The sequence below is a fragment of the Ochlerotatus camptorhynchus genome, unplaced genomic scaffold (assembly GCF_037179485.1).
Source record: "Ochlerotatus camptorhynchus isolate MF236.1 unplaced genomic scaffold, CSIRO-AGI_Acam_v1.1 ptg000429l, whole genome shotgun sequence".
NCBI lineage: Eukaryota > Metazoa > Arthropoda > Insecta > Diptera > Culicidae > Ochlerotatus > Ochlerotatus camptorhynchus.
In genome coordinates, this window is record NW_027040915.1 from 907,848 (window position 1) to 924,940 (window position 17,093).

The window sequence follows — 17,093 nt, forward strand, 5'->3', positions numbered from 1 at the left end:
ATTTCACTTCGTAGTTAATGGATGTTTTGTTTGCGATAAACGAATGTTAACAGATTTTTGCATCAAATTTGATATTCGATGGTCATGGCACAATATTGAAAATCATTTTGGAAATGGTTCGTTATCTTTCAGTATTCTTGACCATCTTCATCCAATATCAAAACTCCACCTAACTTATCGAAGTTCACTACCACCAATATGTCCAAATGACAACATTCGTCCCTTCCATCCCTGCATCCGTCGCCTCAGCCTCAAACCTCACAGATGAAGTACGTCTCAAAACTGCACGGCGTATCGTTCCACTTGAGTCCTTTGCCGTCGCGATTCCACAGCTCCAGACAGTGCTCCTCCTCGCCATTCTCGTACCGGAAGTTGTTCGGTTCACCGGCGTTCCAGTTGGTGAACGACAGTGGTCGTCCGTTCGAAATCCAGAAGAAGCTACCTTCTTCGGCTAGATCGGTGCCGGACGTCCAAAAGTGTTCGGCAGCTAGACCTAAAATTGGAAAAAGGATGTTAGATGAATGCATTTTTATTTCAGTTTTGTTTCAATGTTGCAAACAATAGCTAGTGACTAGAACAAAATTTTAACAGGAGCCAGACGAGCAAAACTGTATTGTCAATAGATATTGCTAAAGTGTGATTGTTTTTTTTTTTTTTCCTTTGGTTTGTTTTTTCCGTCGATCTTGTTTTCCGTGCTGAGCACCAATGCTACCGACGTGCCAGGAAGGCAGCTCCCACACCTGGACCCTACCTATCGATCCATCAACTCATGAACCGGGGACCAACGGCTTTACTTCCCATCCGAAGGAAGGCGTGATCAGAGATGTTATGCCTCAGAACATCCCGGCGGCGCCGACTGGGATTGAACCCAGGCCTGCTGGGGTGAGAGGTAATCACGCTTACCACTACACCACCGGCGCCGTAAAGTGTGATTGTGTAAGTGATTTGTTTTCATCAGGAAAATTATCCGCTATGAAGTCGTGACAACAAAATGCTTTAAAAAAAAATGTACTGTCTCAAATTTGAATTCAGTCAAGGAAATTATTTCGTCATTTGTTGCTGTGGGGTCACTCTACAAAAGATATGCAAATGTTGTTTTGTTGTTTTGTTGAGATCTCTGTCATTTTCCGTTAGATTTTGTTTATCTTTATGTCTTAGGGTACTGAACAGGAATTACTTCGTATGTGCTTGGCTCAGGATATTTTTCTAATTTTGTATACTAAAACTTCACCTTATGTTAACATTTTTCAAAATTCAGCCTGAATATTCATGAAAGATTTTATTTAAAAAGTAGGGCCCTTATTATGTACACAATGAGGAACGTTCATTAAATTTCATGAAATATGAACAAAATTATTAACAGATTTTGTTTTCAGGGTGACCCCAAACTTTTGATCGATGACTTGAATAACTATTTTATTAGTTTAAAATGTAAACTAAGTTTTTCAATCAAACTTTCACGATCATTCCTTATTGTGTTTAGATTAAGAATCCTACTAGCACTTTCATCACAAAATTTCGCCATCTCACTTATGAAAAAAAACCAATCATGAATTTTCAGTGTTATTTTGGAAAATTTTGATACTTTAGGCGATTTTTGACGTAGGACTACGTCTTTGATTTCTATATGGGGGTGCACTTTGTGAAAACCGAAAATGAAACATGTAACACATTAAGAAAGATTTTGAACGTTAATAACTCAGCTGCCCCTTGTCCAATTTAAATAATTTAATCACCAATCGATCAGATATATGGCTACGCATCGATAACAGTGCTTCCGAATGTTGATTTTCAACAAGAAACTATTGAAAAACTGGTAAATGTCCAGCATTGTCCAAAAGCGTCGAATTAACTAACAAATCCACCAATTACCTACATGCATATGCTGCTTCCCCAGCACAGTCGTCAGAGAGTAGTAAGTAGACGAAACAAGTCGAAGTGGCATTCGCCTCCTATCCTCAGGCGTGTGCGAATAGGGAGGATGGAATTGCTTAATATTTTGCACACTCATCGCCATATTCAGAACCAAACGCAAATTCTTCGAGATAACCACCATCCGTCGTCTGGCTCGCCGTGGCGGTGTTTGACGTATCTCCGGTCTGATTTACGAGGTGTGCTGAAGGTGTTCCTGAAAAATGAGATCCGTGATGCTGTCACCTACACTAAACACGCCAAGCGTAAGCGGCCATGGATGTCATCTACGTTTTGAAGTGACAGAGACGCACTCTGTTTGGTTTCGGAGGTTAAATCATCACCAACTTTGGCAACAAAACGGCTCTTTTCAGGGCCACCAAGCTTATTACAGTAAAGAGTAGGAATAGAATTCATCTGCCTGTTTGTCCTTATTCAGAACCAACGACCACACAAAATGCTCATGTAATCAAACTGGAAGCAGGGATACAAATTATTTTGATCAACCTTGATCAACTTTGAATCACCACGGCCGGATATTTTCGATGGAAGAAGCAACAATCTAGCATCTAATTCGACGAAGACAGCAGGAAACATTTGTGAAACCGAGTTATTTACGAAAGAGAGTGTCGATAAAGAGAATCGATCAATGTAGATAGGACCTATTGAAAAGTGAAGCGAGATTTATTTTCCGTACTGAGCTCCAATGCCAGGGAGGCAGCTCCTACACCTGGACCCTACCAATCGACCCATCAACTCAACCGGGGACCAACGGCTTTACTTCCCGAAGGAAGGCGTGATCAGAGATGTTATGCCTTAGAACATGCCGGTGGCGCCGACTGAGATTGGACCCAGGCCTGCTGGGATGAGAGGTAATCACGCTAACCACCGGCGCCGATATCTTTCAAGATGATATCACGGCGAATGAGAACGACCCAAATTTGAGTTTAGTTATCTCCGAAATAAGAAATAAAGTGCAGGAACTCAGCGATAAGTAAATTTGCCTCATGTTTTCCCAGATTTTTTCAGGATTTTCCAGGAAAAAAATCCCGAATTTGAGAAAAGTAAAGATTGAATTCACTCAGTCTATTGGTACTACTCCGAGATTGAATAAAATTTCCGTCAATTTCCTTATTTTCAGGCAGATTTTTTACGTTTTCCATAGGAAACCATGAGACAAATTTACTCATCGCTGAGTTCCTGCACGTTTGGCGATTATGAGTGAACTAAACTCAAATTTGGGTCGTTCTCATTCGCCGTGTGGAAAAGAGCCAGTGTCGCTACTTGATAGCAAACTACTCATAATGGGAGGAGTCTTTGTAGTTTTTATACCACTTGGTTGCACATCATTCTGCTCTAACCTGAAAAGATATAAAAGAGCGCTGCTGTATGGCATTAGCTCATTTTTGCTTCGGATGGCGTGGTGAACAGCAAAAGCAGCAGTAGGAAGGTGGTGGCTAGTCCACTCTTTCACACCTAACAAGCAACAATTGACTGGTCGTGGCAAAGGAGGAAAAGGTCTGATAACGGAGGCGCCAAGCGTCATCGCAAAGTTCTTCGAGATAACCGCCATCGGTCGTCTGGCTCGCCGTGGTGGTGTCAAACGTATCTCCGGTCTGATCTACGAGGTGTGCTGAAAGTCTTCCTGGAAAATGAGGTCCGTGATGCTGTCACCTACACTAAACACGCCAAGCGTAAGTGGCCATGGATGTCCTCTTCAATAAAACGGCCCTTTTCAGGGCCATCAAGCTTACATCAGTAAAGAGTTGGAATAGAATTTATCTGTGCTTGTTTGTCCATATTCAGAACCACAAGCCTCCAACGACCACACTAAATGCTCTCTGTAATCTATGTAATCTTGTAATCTTGTAATCTTGTAACCAAACTTAGAAGCAGGGGTGCAAGTGATTTTGATTGATTCTCTTAATCAACTTTCTCTTTGGTACGCCTACAATTCAAAAACGGAAAGAGTTGAGATAATACATAATTGATCAATTAAAAGAACTAAATGCTCTTCACATTTATTCCGTCCACTAGCGGTCCTACGTCAAGCTTCCGTTCGTGCCCTAGGCACAGACCCTTCTACTTTCATCTGTCAAATTTTAACCAAAAGTTGAAAAAAAAAAATCGCAAAATGGTTCAGAGCCAAGGATGGTCACTCTACACACGTATTTTGCGCCAATATTTTTCTCATTGTGCCTCATGTGTGCCGTAGCTGTGACGGCAGTGCCAAGAGTGTCAGTCATCAGACTGAATTTGTTTGTTTGTATAATGACATGTTTGGCAACCCGGTTAATTTGACACTTCAAAAATGTTGAATTTTGAAGAAACAAAACAAGCACAACCGGTGGAAACTAACGATTTAAAATTGGCTCACTGCTTGACTAACCTATTAGTCCCAAGCAAATCGATTAACATACTCCATTCTAGTCGAAATTCTAGTACTACACAATGTTTGTTTTGATTCGCTATGAAAATTTGGCAGATAAAATGAGGGGTTCGTGGATTTTCCTATGTTTCGAGGGGTGCATCGATTAGCTTGGGACCGAAGAGAATACCAGAGCTGAGCCAAAAAGTTGAGCACGTTTCTTGCGGACCTTCTGGTCTTAGAGTTACCTCTATGGTAGAATCGAGAGTGAAATCCTATCCCAGATCCTAACCATCCTTACCAAGACGATGTTCCAGAGGCACTCCAGGTGGACAAGTTGATATCGGACAAACTGGCCCGACAGGATGATCTCCTCAAGAACGTGATCGAGCTCCCTCGCCCGCTGGACAACGAGCACGGCAAAGACAACATCAAAGCGCATCTGGTGGTATTCGAAATCTACAATCGCTGGACGGGTTCACGCTATCGATGCCAACCACCCGACCGGAACACCACGGATTCATAGTTCGAAGAGGCCAAGGTCATGTACCAACTGGACGGCAAGAAACGGGACGAAGCAGTTAATTTCAGAATGCGACAAAAATATTCCTGCTGCAATGCTAGCTGCTTCAGCGGTGAGCACGAGTGTGAGCAGGTGTATGCATTAACAAAGTGCTGCAAAATGCGATTCCCGATGCAGTCTCACCACCATGTCGTCGCCGCTGGCATCTTCAGCGACCGTCACTACCAGTACCACCGGAACGGTCATGACCTCGATGGAGCAATAGCCATTGAAAGCCACCATCCGGCAGCCACAGCAAACTAAAAGCTAAAACAAGACTAGATAATTTCAGGCTGGTCAAACCGAAACACAAACCGGAGTAGTAGTGGAGGGCACCATTCCATCCGTTTCTTTTCCTTTCTTTCAGAATGGACGGAGCATACAATATAGAGGAGTTTCTTGTTTTTAATTTAATTTATGAAGAACAATAAAGCACCCCCTCTCCCCCTCTCCCCCTCTCCCCCTCTCCCCCTCTCCCCCTCTCCCCCTCTCCCCGTTCGTAGTTAGTTTATTGAAAACCGCTGTTAAAGAATCCATGGTGGAACTTGGCTGGAAATTCGCAGTTGCAGAACAAAAATTGGATTGTGTCAACAACAATGATTAAAGTTTTGACACATGCACAGCGGATATAGGACAGTGTTGCCAATAACTTTAAATATTATGCACATTTCCAACCATGAGTACCAATGAGAGTGCCCAGGTGTGTCCAATTGTATTTTTGACACACTGTGCCGAGTGACCAACCCCTTGTTCAGAGCCTAACTTGACTGGACACACTTTTCTATCAGGTTATGGGCCCAGTCAAGCTCCATAGCAACGAACAGTGTAAGTTCGAATTTTAATGCCATTGAGGCTGTGAACCATTTACCGAGTTAAATTTAACTCGTGGTTAAAAGTGACATTTCGAAAGTTATTTTCTCTGTTCGAAAATCCCTGTGCTGTCGATCGACCGGTTTTCGAGAAGAATTAAGCCAAGGTTGCCAAATTTAACTTCTTTTCTGTCAGAAGTAACCACGCTTGGATAGCAGGGTTAATTGATAACTTTCCATCTGTCAAATTTTAACCAAAAATTAAAATAATCCACTAAAAGGTTCAGAGGCTGAGAAGAACTGGAGATGGAGTGCTACCTGTTCCTTGTCAAGAAGTTGGCGAACCAGAGCAGATCGTTGCAGATCAAGAAAACCGAACACAAGACCAGGGGCTTCAGACGTGAATCAGCAAACAAGGATGAGTAAGCAGAGGATTCCGACCAGTAGCGTATCGCAAAAACCCTTGGAGAATCTGGAAGGCCGGAACGATTATGTAGCATGGGCGTTTGGTATGCGGATGGTCATGGTTAAGGAAGGTACGTGGTGTGCTGTCGACCATCCAGAAAGCATGGAGATTAATGAAGAGCTATCGCAACGTGCTTTGACCACAATTTGCCTTAGCATTGAACGTTCCAACTACAGTCTCGTTCAAAGCGCTCAAGAAGCATGGAAGAATCTGAAAACGGCTTTCCAGGATAGTGGCAAGAATCGAAAAATCAATTTACTGCGCAAGCTCTTGAGGATGGATTTAGAACTTCTAAAGAAGAATGTTCATCAGTCGAAGAATATGTCGATGACATCTTGACCACCAGCCAAAAATCGCAAGATAATGGATTCCCTATAGACGATGAATGGTTATCATTAGTTCTTATGATGGGGCTTCCTAAGCGGTATAAACCAATGGTAATGGGAATGGATGTGTCAGGAGTGAAATGGCCGGCAGATTGGGTAAAATCGAAGACTCTACAGGATGTAACAATCAACAGTACCAGTTCCAACAACGCATGCGCTGCGTTGGCAGCACGTCCGAAGAAGCCAGAAGGCTAATTCCAGTATTCAGTGGTATAAGTGTGACAAATTTGGACACTACGCTTCGGAATGTCAAGGTCAGCAGCAACAGAAGAACGTGAAGGAGGAAAAAGGGTTGAGAAACAGAAAGGCAGCGTTACTGGCAGTAAACCGATCCAGTAGTGTGCCTGATTAATGGATTCTTGATTCTGGAGCAGGAGATGGGAAGGACGCAGAGTACTTCAACGAATGCCGGAGAAATTTCGCAATCCACATTTGTGGCAGATGCTTACAAGCTAGCGGTTGTAGCTGTTGGCACCGTAGGATTGGAATCTGATGTACCGTTTGCGTGATAATGTTTGCAGCATCGTCTTGGTTTTTTTTACCGTAGTAGGCTGTGTATAAAAGAAAATGATTTACTTAGTTTGACAGTTGCACCATGATGAAGTGGCAGCACAAACGAAGTGACAGACGGAGCGGCTCGAAAACTTTGGTGACTAACCTGCTATTGCAATTTTTCAGTGTACCACATGGCAACACCACTACTACTGGATTGAACCACATGGCAACACAACTACTGGATTGAACTAGCATTTTCACCAAATGTATTAGAATGTTTTGGTTCTATCTCTTTCACTCTACTCAAAACTGAAATGCATAAAAAAATGACAAAATGATACGCACTCTTTGCACACTGTCAAAGAATCATTGTACACAAAATCAACTTTGTGCAAATCCAAAACAAAAATACTATCCCATCTGGTGGATGATGGCACAAGCTTCCAAGAAAATTCTATTACAGTGAACCACATTATTTTAATGGATTTCTTCGCCAGTTAGTCGTCTGTAACTTCGTTTGTGGTGGCAGCGTATTCGTGATTTGTCCCACGCGCAAATGTCGCAAAAAGAAATTTCAATCGCCGTGGGAGTGTCCAGTGAAAAGAAAGGACAACTATCCACGAAGGTGGCCACAGGTCGTCCGAGGTCAGCTCGGGTTCCGAGTGTTTTCGCTGCTATCAAAAGGAAGATTCGGGTGAATCCAGTGCACTGCAGTGCGTTCAATAAGGAAAATGGCAAAGGAACACGGGATCAGTGATTTACGGCACGGAAGATCGTAAAGGAAGATTGCCGGGCGAAGTCGAGGGCACGGAAAAAAACTCACATGATTACCAACCGCATCCGGGAGCTACGAGTCGAACGATGCAAGAAAATCTTGAACTTCCTTAAGCGAAAAAATCCGGTAATCCTGTTCATGTTTACATGTTTACTGTCGATCCCGTATCACATTCCAGAACCGACCGGTATATTAGTTCTCTTCCGGTAAAAGACGTGGCCAAAGAGCACACGAACGTGTATCTGACCAAGCATCCTGCTAGCGTTATGATGTTTGGATTGGTGGCTTCCGATGGCAAAAAAAAATAGACCCGGTGTTCATTCCAGAAGGCAACAAGGTCAACATCGGGATTTTAAGTAAGTATGTTCTTCCGTGGATCTAAGAACAGTACATTCCGAAGTCAAATGTTGTTTTTCAACAATTGCAGCAAGTGGAAACTCGATCGATGATTAACATAGTTTAAGACTCTGAGAAACACCCCCTTTGAATAAATAAAAAAAAAAACTCGAAAACGAAATTTTTGAGATTTTTTTAAATTTTGACATTGCTCAATGGTGCAAACATTATCACGCATACAATAAACGGTGAGTGCGCTGATCTAGATGTCTCTAACTTCTTTTGTGTTCCAGAATATGCAGTAAATCTCCTTTCTGTGAGCCGAATTTGTAAAAAGGGCTACAACGTCACCTTCACAAGCCAGTCGTGTGTGGTAATGCACGAACAAACGGGAGTGGTGATGGCCACGGGCTGAGAGTCAGATGGCCTATTCAAGCTAAACCAGTTGTGTCAATCCAGTGCATGTTTGGTGCGGCCATCTAATCTGGAGTTGTGAGACGGTTGGGCCATTTGAACGTGGACAGTGTTAAACGACTTCCTAGCATGGTGGAAGAAATAGAGATTCCGATCGGTTTGCTATCACCATGTGTTCCCTGTATTGAAGGCAAGCATCAAAGTTCACCATCCAATTCGACGGGATCAAGAGCAAGCGAGGTCCTTGAAGTGGGCCATTCGGATTTATACTGACCAATGGAGAAAGCATCCATCGGTGGAAGTAGATATTTTGTTACAATCTTCGATGATGCTAGTAGGATGGTATATATCTATTTCTTGAAGTCCAAAAACGAAGCTTTCGAAGTATTGAAGGAGAACAAGGCTCACCAGAAAATCAAACAGATCGAAAGGTGAAGTGCCTCCGTAATGATAAATAGCAAAAAGTTCGGTAAACAGTTCGAAAGCTTCCTCAAATGCATGGCATTCGGCATGAAACAACAGTCCCTCACAATCCCGAACAGAATGGCCTAGCGGAACGTATGAACCTCATAATCCAGGAGCGTGCAGGGTGTTTAATGTTTGATGGGCAGCTAGGAAAGCAGTTTTGGGCAGAGGCAGCTTCGACGGCGGTATACTTAATAAATCGATCGCCAACGAAAGGTATTTTTGTCACCCCCTATGAAAAGTTCACTGAGAAGAAGCCATATTTGTCACACTTCCTTGTTTTTCAATCAAGAGCGATGGCCCAAGAAAGTCAAGCGCAAGAAGTGGGACGCCAAGTCAGTGGCGTGCATTCTAATCGGATATTCGGAATGTTCCAAAGAGGTAGAGCAAAGAGGTGTTCGAAAGTTGAGATGTGATCATTATGGATGAGGGTCCGTCAACGAAAGCAAGTTGTCCACTCATTCCGAGGCAGCTGATGAGCATACGATTTCGTTTACTGATCATTTAAGCGAAGCGATCATTGAAGAGGAGAATGCTGAATCCACGAGTGGCGGCAATTGAGTTGAACCAGGTGACCAACAAGCTGCTGGTAGTGAATCAAATTGGTCAGAAGAGCAACAGCAGCCTTTCCAATGAGGCACAGCAAGCGGAAGCACAGGATTCCAGGCAAGTATTCTGATTTTAAGATGACGTACAGTCTCGTTCCTCAGAAATTTGCCCTTTCTCAGATTTGTAATTCTGATGAGCAACGTTCACCAACCCCTGAACCGGTCAACACTGTGCTCCCGTCACACTTGAAAGGTGGCGCTGTTGATTTGCAACACGATTCTGGGTATAGTGGCAGGAAGCGCCCAGTCCTAGGCAAATGTAATGACGATTCCATTTGCAACAGCAATTCCTCGCTGGCTTGTATTCCGCAGACTATGATTGATCCACAGACAGTACAAGAGGCTCTGGATCGCACGGATCACGATCAGTGGACAGCAATGTAGTCAGAGTAATAAGCGTTGTGCGACAATGAGACGTGGTGTCTCGTTGATCTCCCGGAAGGACGGAAGCCGTTGATGAACAAGCGGGTTTTCAAGCTCAAAACAAATGTAGACGGTGAAATCGAACGTTATAAGGCAAGAACGGTATATCGATGAGTTACTTGAGAAATTCAAGATGAAGGATTGCAACCTAGTTTCAACTCCTCTTGACATGAACAAACGGCTATCTAAGGAGATGTGTCCTAAAAACGAGAACGAGAAGGAAAAGATAAAAAAAAGTTCCATTTCGTGAGCTGATAGGGGGCCTTCAGTTCATCGCACAGTGCATAAGACCCGATATTAGTCACGCGGTCAGTGTATTAAGCAGTTATTGCAGCCAGCGTTGCCAGTATTCCAGATTTATCTGGATTTTCCCAGATTTTTAGTCGTCTTGCCAGATACATAGACAGACCACGTATATTTCCAGATTTTTCTAGATTTTTTTAAAAATATTGCTTTAAAAATATCACTGCAACTGATTTAAACTCTAATAACAAAATAAAACGCCAAACTTGCTACTTTAATAACTAAAGGCCATCAACGATGGACATAATTTGAATTTTAAGGTAATTCTGAAAATAGTTCACAGTTAAGTGTGAGGTGAATTCTTTGTGAAATCAAAGTAGAATTTCAAGCTACTTCTGAGTAGAATTAAATCCATCTTTGTGGGCTTCAGGGTCGTGCGGCGTCACCCATCATTCAGGCGTATTGTGAGTGCCACGAAGTGAGGGTTCGATTCCCGCTCCAGCCGGTGCAAATTTTGGCAACCTGAAAATTTCCCTACTGCTCTAATGGGTGTCGTGTGTTGTCCGTTGTCTAGTGTTGAATGTTCAGTCTTTGCGACCTTTGGTTGAAGACGGTGTCAATTGTCTTGTCAACTCTGATGACAATTGCATTGAGATTTTGTCAATACAGGAAATACAATCCGGAAGAGAAATCATAGAAAATTCTTATGATGAAACTTAAGTAGTATGCTGATACGAGAATAATTTCAATGGAATTCCGACCAATGATTCTATGGAGATTAATTTTACTAAAATTGTAAGCGCAATTTCTGAGAGACTTTCAAATCCATTTTGGCAAAGTACTTGAGTACTTAGGTAATACTGGAAAGAATTTCAAAACAATTTTGACCTTACTTACAAAGCAGCTCAAAGGGAATTATCGGATAAATCTGAGAAGAGTGTGACTGTCATTCTGAAGAGTGTACCAATGAAATTGTTAAGAATATTTTAAGAATTTCATAGAGAAACAAAATTAAGCCAATTCTTGCCAGTTTGAGGGAGTTGTGGAATTGGAGAGTGATTAATAAGAGATTACAAGAGGTAATGCTAAGAACTCTTAGAATGTTTCTGGAAAAGTTTAGATATTTTCAAGATTATTTTAGGGGAATATAGAAAAGAAAAATAATGGAATTCTAGGATGATTCAAATTAAAACAAAAAAGGCTAAGATATCCTGTGAAGAGTTTCAAGTAAATTCAGACTACCAAAAAATTTCATGATCTGGGGCGCAAGAAAAATATAAATTCCGGGATTTAGCATCATTGCAAGATCCTGAGACTTCAAAAATGAAACTATCAGACTTCACTATTCTTTTGCATAATGGTCATGCGAATAGTGGAGTTACCCGTAGTTTAGGTAAACTGTGTGTGAGTTCCACAATATCATGCTTTGATTCTTACTTCAGCCCGGTGAATTTTGCTTCAAAATAAAATTTCCTACTGGTCTGTTGGGTGTTGTGTGTTGTATGATGTCAAGAATTAAACTGTAAATCTGATCAACCTCAGAGTAATATTAGAATTATTTAGAACTAATAAAATCTTTAAATTCTGGTACTGCATCAAAAAGTAAGGACTACATCGACTTTAAGTACAAAAAATCCATCCCATCAAATTTCCTTGATTCTTTGCTTCTCACACTTTTTTTTTAAAGTTACAGTTTAAAGAAAAAACAATTCTAACCATATTTTCTGCTGTTTTTTACCCACATTTATCTCAATTTATGAAATGCTGCGTTATAGATATTTGAACTTTTTGGGCACACCGTGTCAATACTTTTCAACTTTTTGATGATTTTAGCAATGCTGACAAGTTATTTGCTTTATATAATTTATTTAAACATGTTATTTATTACCATTCTAGTGCTTTAAACTAATTCTACATGATTATACTGACCTATTTTTACGGAAGATTGGCACATAACTTTGATTACAATAGCATTATGTTAAAAAGAGGATTTTTTGGAGCATTCCAGATTTTTCCAGATTTTATATTTTACCTGTACCAGATTTTTTTCTGAAAATGACCTGGCAACGCTTATTGCAGCGATTCAGGATTTGCTCTCTGGACAGCAGCAAAACGGATACTTCGTTATCGCCAAGGCACGAAAGCATGCAAGCTGTCGTACCGAAAAACTGGTGATTCCAAACTATCGAGCTATAATTATGCGAATTGGATAAACGATCCTGAGACGAGCCGATGCTGTATCGTGGAGTTCCCGATAGTAATCCACTGTTGATTTATCAACTACAGAATCTGAATATATGACACTCTCAACGGCAACACAAGAAATCATCTGGTGGAAAGGATTCTTGGATGAACTACATGGCACTAAGGATTCAATTATCATCAAGTGCGACAACAAGAGTGCCATCAGTCTTGCTGAAAAAGAAGTTGGCTATTCAGCAAGAACCAAACACATTGGCATCAGGCATCATTTCATCCGAGAGTAAGTGGAACTGAAGTCAATCAAATTGGAACACTTCCTTTCTATTCTTCAAGCTGCGGACATCCTCACTAAGGCAATAATTGACTTGAAGCTCATTGAAAATCGAAAGATATTCCGCTTAAGGGAGGATATTAACATAGTAAGCGTTGTATGATAATCAGTCTAGTCATATCTCCGTTGAAACTCCTTGGGAACCTCCGTTGGCAGCATCTGATTTCTCGACTCCACGCTTTTCTTGTTTTGTTTGTTTACTTCGCCTCGATTCATGTATGTATTTATAGGTGTCAACAAAAATGCACAACAAATGGTTGATGTAAACGATGGAAATTAAATGCATTTTATGAAATTAAATGCATATTCAATGGGCATTCTAAACGTGAGACACAGACTCGTGTTGCAAATCATATAACTACTGCCGGTATTTGAAGAATTCCAGCTCTACATTCCTCAAGCAATATATCACCTCAAAAGTGTATATGAAGATCAAGATCAATTAAGAAACAATTATTATGCAACTGGCATCCACGTGCCATTCATGACCATGTGTTGCTTAATCCCCACCAGTTACACCCAGTTACAATCATTACCATATTCTTTGACATATTTTTCCAGACCATCGTTTTCCTCCTGTGACTGCATGCTGGCGAGCTGCATTCCATGATATCGGCAGTACTGCAGGGCTTTGAACCAGTTAGCCTAGGTGGGAAAAGGAAACATTAAACAGCGTTCAATAAACCTGAGGAATCCGCGTTTAAAAAATTCATACTAAACTAGTTTTGCCAATACTCCTTTCACTTCCAGAAGGGGAAAGAAAAAGTTCAAAGAACACCAATAGGTATGCGAAACTTTCAACAATGGAAGCGTAGCTCGTCAACACTTACCTTGAAGAAAATGCTAAGATAGTACCGCTTCTCGCCCAGTTTCAGCAGCGGCATGGTCCATCTCGTGGGGACACTGGAATCTTCAACACAGTTGGGACAATCTAGAGAGAAGAAAACAAGTAGGGAAAAGGATTACTTCAAGGTCCATCAATTTTGCCGCAGTCAGAGCGGGCGGGAGTTACACAATCGGACATGTTCAATGTTGGTTGGGTTATGCAAAACGTTTGCTGCACTTGTAGAAGTTGATCACATGTGAATGAAAGGGGGAAACGAAGGGTGGCAACTATGTAAAGGTATTGTAGTAAAGGTTGGAAAGGCGAGAAAATAAATCTGAACCTTCGATTCGGCGGAGATTCACCAATTATTCATTCAATTGCAACAATAGATTGGTTCCATGCAGTGGAATTGCCTCAGCGAATGGTCAATTGTATTCAAATTTATCGCCACTTTGGACGGCTGCAGATGTTGAGAGTGGAGCAGCAGAGTGTGGTTTGTTGCCATTGGCTATTGGTATTTATGGACTGTTAGACATTTGCACCAGTTGAGTAGTTCGATATCAACTTAAGCAAAGGTGTTGAGTGTTGCGTTTTGTCAGTGGAAAGTATAAGGGGGGTTAAGAGAGTATGCCTTTAACTTTGATTATTCTTATATTACAGCTACAAGTGTGTTCGAAAATACTGCAGAGCTCTAGTCCTTTCGAGCCGAACACACTTGCACTGCTTGCTTTAAAATTCTATGAACTTTTTCTGCATCACAAAAGGGTTAGAATCAGTTTCATGAGAAGACCACTTTTAAGGATATCCTGAACCTTTCAGTTCCAGTCACATCTATAAATTCATTCATTGAAATCGGATATTGTAGCTTAATTTAGGTAGAGGGCATATTGTGATGATAGAACGAATCATCAGATTTTCTTCAAAATGTTTTATATTTTCATAATTTTAAGATCATCACTATGATCTACAATTCAATAGTATTGAAATACCCAGCTTCTTATTTTTAAATCCTTGTTAAATAGAATGTCAATTATTATTTCTGCCAATCCATGGTTTTCACATGTTTGAAAAGTGGGAATGAGCCCAACGTTAGTTAGGCATTCGTGTCTCTTACGCTAAAGGTAACGAGTTGGTTACCAATTACACAGGTAACATGTCTTTTGAGTCTGTGATTTCCAGGGAGAAAGTCATTTTGCCACCTTGTGTTAAACACATCAAAAACACTCATCAAAACACGCAAACGCCCTCAAACCACCATCAGAACCAATTGTTCAATCTTTTTTGGCAGCACTGCCTAGATCCAACAATGTTTACATTCGTCTGATGCCCTTTTTTGTTTTGGTTGATTTTTTTCTGAAAGAAGGAGCTCCAGCAAACGGTAGGACTTCACAAAAAACTGATCGGGACACCGAAGTAACCCTCACCCCCACAATTGGGAAAGAAGATTCAACATCAAGCTCAACATTGAAAAAAACAGACAATTTCAGCCTCTAACAAGCTAGAATATCTGTAACTGTATAGGAATGAAGCGCATAGTAATTATCATATCAATCAATGGCTGAAGACAGATATTTCTTTCTAAAGTGTTTGATGCCCTTTCGTCGTGGTTTTCATATACACAATACCAAATCAGAGAGATCCATCCTACTAGCTGCCGCCTACAAATAGGTTCGATTTTTTTTTTTTCGAAATTTAGATCTAGAGATTGCTTAGAAAGGAGCGTGCTCGGTTGGGTTATCTGGGCTTGATTGCGACTGGAATTCGGTTGCACAAAAGTGGATGTAATGGTTGCCAGTCAGCATTAATTTCCAGTCAACGTTTTTACAGCTATGTCGACATGCAGAAATACCCATTAACACCTTCCGACACCCTAAAACACACAAGAAACACAATAAACACAGGCACAAGGTGGTTGAGTGACTTAGCCCCTGGTAATTTCCCATGTTTGTTTAGAATCTTTGCTTTACAAGAAGAATTCGATATATCGATTATTATGCTTGTGTAAATAGTAAATTAATTTAATAACGATCCATAATGACTCGTATTATCTTAATTTAAATGAGAAATCTAAAATGAAAAATAATTTGTAATTTAGATTTTAGAGGTAGGGTTAACAACCCCATTTCCAGCCTATTAAGCACAACCCGCACTTAGTCTTTCTTAATCTATCGCAGTTTAGCACCAAATGGAATGTTATTATTGCTGATGGCTGCCAAATTTATTTACCTTTCCGTATGTACCGTAAGATTTGATAAACAGAAACCAATCATTGAGATATTGCCAAAAGTCTAACACAGCTTCTTGACACCAAACTCGGCCTACGGATTCTAAACTCGGCCGAACGCATGAACCGCCATTGAAATGCCAATGAATTCACTTCGACCTATCGGATTAAGATAAGAATTGATTCGATCGGAGCGCTTCTTTTGTTTTTGGGAATAATGGATGCAAATCTTCATATCACGCATTCTCATTGACTTCGTTTGGTAGCTTATTTATTAAAGTATCCTACCAAACGCATAATTGACATGTTAACTCTGAAATCATGGATTTATTTGAAGTTTTCTGCTCGATAGGCCCAAAATGGGCGATTAGGCCGAAGTAATTCTCTACCCTATGTGTTCTTTTTCATCACGGGATTTACGTTGCATTGCTGGTAACGGTGTAAAGGTGTATATAATTATTATTTATTTATTTATTTCGTCAAGCAAAATAGACTACATACAATGTTTACAATGTTTTTCTTATTGGCTATACATTTTTTTCTATTTCCTCTTAGTATATGGTTTTTGGAAATAGTGATGTCAATTTCTTCGCAATTTATGTTATACAGGTAAACTATTCGATTGATGGGACCATTTTTGCGTAACTTGCTCTGCTTGTGTTTTTTTTTCCTTGGTTTGTTTTCCGTCGATCTTGTTTTCCGTGCTGAGCATCAATGCTACCGACGCCAGGGAGGCAGCTCCCACACCTGGACCCTACCTATTGACCCATCAACTCATGAACCGGAGACCAACGGCTTTACTTCCCTCTTTCTTCACCCTGCCTCAGAACATCCCGGCGGCGCCGACTGGGATTGAACCCAGACCTGCTGGGGTTAGAGGTAATCACACTTTCCACTACACCGCCGGCGCAGCTTGCATGTGTTTTCATAGAGTAATTTTCGAGTTCTAAGAGGTTTAAAGGGCGCATACAAATTTAGCTGTGAGAGTATTGCTGCAGATTCTATGCGGTGAAAGATAATGTCATTGATAAAGAAAAGCATTGCAAATTCACGCCGCTCCTTTAGTGTTTGCAGATTGATAAGCATGCAGCGTGCTTCATATAATGGTAGAGGAAATGCAGTCCAATTTAGTCGTCGAAGAGTATACAAAAGAAATTGCTTTTGGAAAGATTCAATGCGTTCTTAGTGTATGGCAGCGTACTATAGCATACTATGTGGCAGTATTCCAGAATAGGTCTTACATATGTAA

General features: G+C 40.9%; 1 protein-coding gene across 1 annotated transcript in view; it reads right to left on the bottom strand.

Moving 5' to 3' along the window:
- Positions 1-223: 223 nt before the first annotated feature.
- The window catches only part of tfc (triforce), a 60,279-nt gene continuing 43,409 nt past the window's right edge, over positions 224-17,093 (bottom strand). The window contains exons 2-4 of the mRNA XM_065234084.1: positions 13,625-13,725; positions 13,331-13,439; positions 224-493 (exon numbers count right to left, since the gene is read on the bottom strand). Of these exons, the coding sequence (XP_065090156.1) occupies positions 252-493; positions 13,331-13,439; positions 13,625-13,725 (452 nt within the window). The 3' untranslated portion in view covers positions 224-251. The remainder of the gene's footprint in view (positions 494-13,330; positions 13,440-13,624; positions 13,726-17,093) is intronic.